Source organism: Acanthisitta chloris, unplaced genomic scaffold (genome assembly GCF_000695815.1).
Source record: "Acanthisitta chloris isolate BGI_N310 unplaced genomic scaffold, ASM69581v1 scaffold34236, whole genome shotgun sequence".
Classification (NCBI taxonomy): domain Eukaryota; kingdom Metazoa; phylum Chordata; class Aves; order Passeriformes; family Acanthisittidae; genus Acanthisitta; species Acanthisitta chloris.
In genome coordinates this window covers 1-3,391 of record NW_008677050.1, presented here as the reverse complement: position 1 = coordinate 3,391, position 3,391 = coordinate 1, and the positions used below count along the sequence as shown (strand labels likewise).

The window sequence follows — 3,391 nt, the reverse complement described above, 5'->3', positions numbered from 1 at the left end:
ATGGAGGGGGGCAAAACGTCCCATGTCTCTGCCTCCTGCCCCCACCCAGGGCTGACAGTGCCCGCTTGGTGGACCCACCAGCATCCCTCCAGCTCCTTGTCACCCCACAGGTTGCCATCCCCCCAGCGCAGCCACAGCGCCCCAAACTGCAGCTGGTAAGGACACCCAGTGGGGGTAATGTGGGTGGGAGAACCCCAGAAAATCCTGTCCCTCCTCACCCCCAGTGTGCCCTCCCCACCGTAGTGCTGCGGGACAACTTCCGCCTGCAGCCGAGTGATTTGGTGACCATGGCGGGGCAAGCCTTGGAGCTGGATTGCGTCCCCCCCTCGGGGCACCCTGAACCCCGTGTCACCTGGAAGAAGGACGGGGTGACCTTGGACTTGGTCGGTGACAGGTATGTGGTCACCAACGGGAAGTTGCGGGTGGCACCTGCACAACGGAGCGACTCTGGGCTCTACATCTGTGTGGCAGCCAACGCAGCAGGCAAGAGAGAGAGCCGGGGTGCCCGCGTCTCCGTCCTGGGTAAGCCAATGGTCTCCCGTGGGTGGTGGGCATGTCACACTCAGCCATGGTGCCACATCCTTGATGTCCCCCCACAGAGAAGCCGACCATTGTGCGGCATCCAAGCGATACTGTGGTGGTGGCTGGCAGCACTGTGGATCTGAGCTGCAGCGCCCAAGGTGACCCAGTGCCACGGGTACAGTGGCACAAGGAGCGTGGGGACCTGCCCTGGGGCAGGTAGGTGGTGGCAGGAGAGAGGTGCCCCATCCATGGGGTGGGCATGGGGCTGATGGAGACCTGATGACCCGCAGGCACGAGGTGGACCGGGAGCACACTTTGCGCATCTATGCCGTAACACCTGCTGACGCCGGCACCTACGTGTGTACAGCGCAGAGCCAGCTGGGTACTGCCGCCGCCACCGCCCTTCTCCATGTGGAGGGTCAGTGGTGGGACCTCCATAGCCTCCTCCATCACAGGCACCCAGGGCCATGCGGGGGCCCATACAAGGGGATCCATCTAGCAGGGTCCATCTAATGGGGTTCATCCAAGGAGATCATCCAAAGGAGTCATCTGAGGGGAATCTGTGCAAGGGCAATCCAAACAAGGGGAGTTCCTCCAAGGAGATCATCCAAGGGGAGTCCATTCATGGGGGTTCATCCAAGGGCATCCATCAAAAAGGGTCCATCCACGTGAGTCGTCTAAGGGAATCCATTTCAAGAGGGTCCATCAAAGAGGGTACTTCCAAAGGTGGGTCCATCTAAAAGCATCCAAGCAACAGGATCCATGCAAGGATTCTATCCTAGCCTGTCCACGTAAGGGAACACATCTATAGGGAGGGTCCATCCAAGGGGATCCATTCAAGAGACCCCACCTAAAGGGAATCCAGCCAAGCTGGGTCCTCCAAGAGGATCCATTTAAGGAAGTCTGTCCAAGATGGAGGGTCCATTAAAGGGGAATAGAACGAGGTATCCATTCAAAGGGTCCATCTAAGGGGGACACATCAATGGGGTCCATCAAAGGTGTCCATTCAAGGGGTCCACTTAAGTGGGTCCATCCAGAGAGACATCAGGGTCTCCAGGTACAGGTAGCTGAGGTAGGTACCTGAGCAGGTGCCTGGGGATCTCACTCCTGCCCAGTGCTGGCATTAGCCTCCCTCTGCCCCACAGAGCAGCTGCTGACGGGCCGGAGGGACACTGCACCACGGGACCTGCTGGCTGTGCGGCTGCACCTGGACAATGGCACCGCGCTGCCCACTGCTGCTGTCCGGCTCCGCTGGCAGGTTGGTGTGTTGCCAGGATGTCCCCAATGGAGTGGGGGGATGTGATACAGGGATGAGGCTGGAGCCACATCCCCATGTCCCTCCATGGCTTGGAACCCTCTGCACCCCCTTCAGATGCTGATGCCGGTGCCTGTGTCGGTGGGCTACGTGGTGCTGTACCGCAGCCTTCTCCCAGCCACCACCTCCTGGGTCCAGCATGATGCAGGCAAGGAGCTCAGCACTGTCATCCCTGCGCTCCGCAGGGGCTACAAGTATGAGTTCAAGGTCCGACCCTACACTGGAGGGACCCAGGGCTTGGATAGCAACAGCAGGCACCTCTGGATACCTGAGGAAGGTGCGTTGGGTGTCCCCAGCAGTGCCTGGATGGAGGATTAGGGTAAGATCATTTGGGGTTCCCAGGCATCTCAGCACCCTTGTCCCTGCAGTGCCAAGTGCAGCACCCCAGCATGTTTCCGTGGGTCAGGCTGAGACAGGGAACGGCACGGTGGTCGTGAGCTGGGAACCACCTCCTCCTGAGGCCCACAATGGCATTATCCAGGGCTACCAGGTTTGTGGTGATGGGGTGAGGGCACAGGACTGGGGGGCTTCTGGCTAAAGAGGGTCCATCCAAGGGTGTCCATCCAAGAAGGGAGCCTGTTAAGAGTGGGGGTCTATCTGAGGGTCTCCTGTCCAAGGGGTCTGTCCAGGAGGGATCTCAACACATGGGTTCATCCAAAGGGACCAGCCAAGGTGAAAGTCCATCCCAGGGGATCCATCTTGTGGCATTCATCCAAGGGAGCTCATCCAAAGGGACCCAGCCTAGGGGATCCATCCAAGTGGGGGGTCCATCCAAGAAGGGGTAAATCAATGAGGGTCCATCCAAGGGGGTCTGTCCTAGTGGCATGTAAGGTAGCCCATCCAAAGGGATCTAACCAAGGGGATCCATCAAGGGAATTCATCTAAGGAGACCCATCCAAGGGGGATCCATCAACTGGGGCCCATCAAGGGATGTTCATCCAAGGCAGGCCATTCAAAGGGGTCCGTCTAAGGGGGATCTATTAATGGGAGTCTATCAAGGAGAACTATCCAAGGGAACTCATCTTCTTGGTGCTTGCCAGGTCTGGTCAATGGGCGAGGGCTGGCAGCGCCCCACCAACAGGACAGTGGACGGAGGCACTCACCGCCTAGAAACCTTCCTGCCAAACCCTGGGGCCGAGTTCTGTGTCCAGGTGGCAGCTTTCAACGGTGCAGGGCTGGGAGTGCCCAGCAATGCCACCTGCCGTGTCCTGGGTAGGGAACAGAGAGCAGGGTAGGGTGCAGGTGGGGGTCAAGGTGGTGACATGGGGTGACACTGGTGAGACCATTGCAGGGCTGACATCAGGGAGCAGCCGAGTGATCCAGGCACTGCAGCAGCCTGCTGTCATCGCGGCCGCCGGCTCCATGCTCTGGTTGGCCTTACTCGCCCTCCTCCTTCTCCTCTGCCAGCGTCGTGCCAGCCAGGATGCTGCAGCTCGCCGCAGGTGAGAGGCCATGGGGTGGGGGACACAGGAGGTCCCTGATGTGCTGGGGATGGGAATGCCCTGACAGCATCTCTTGTCCCACAGGCTGGTGGCTGCTGACTCACCATGGCTT

The 3,391-nt window shown here is 59.7% G+C and overlaps 1 protein-coding gene across 1 annotated transcript; it reads left to right on the top strand.

Moving 5' to 3' along the window:
- Positions 1–49: 49 nt before the first annotated feature.
- Positions 50–3,279, top strand: ROBO4 (roundabout, axon guidance receptor, homolog 4 (Drosophila); the record flags this gene model as incomplete). Its single annotated transcript, XM_009076365.1, has 9 exons — positions 50–155; positions 225–522; positions 600–738; positions 813–940; positions 1,668–1,780; positions 1,895–2,114; positions 2,206–2,327; positions 2,878–3,049; positions 3,129–3,279. Coding segments are annotated over 9 exons (1,449 nt in total), but the record flags the coding sequence as incomplete, so codon positions are not given.
- Positions 3,280–3,391: the final 112 nt, after the last annotated feature.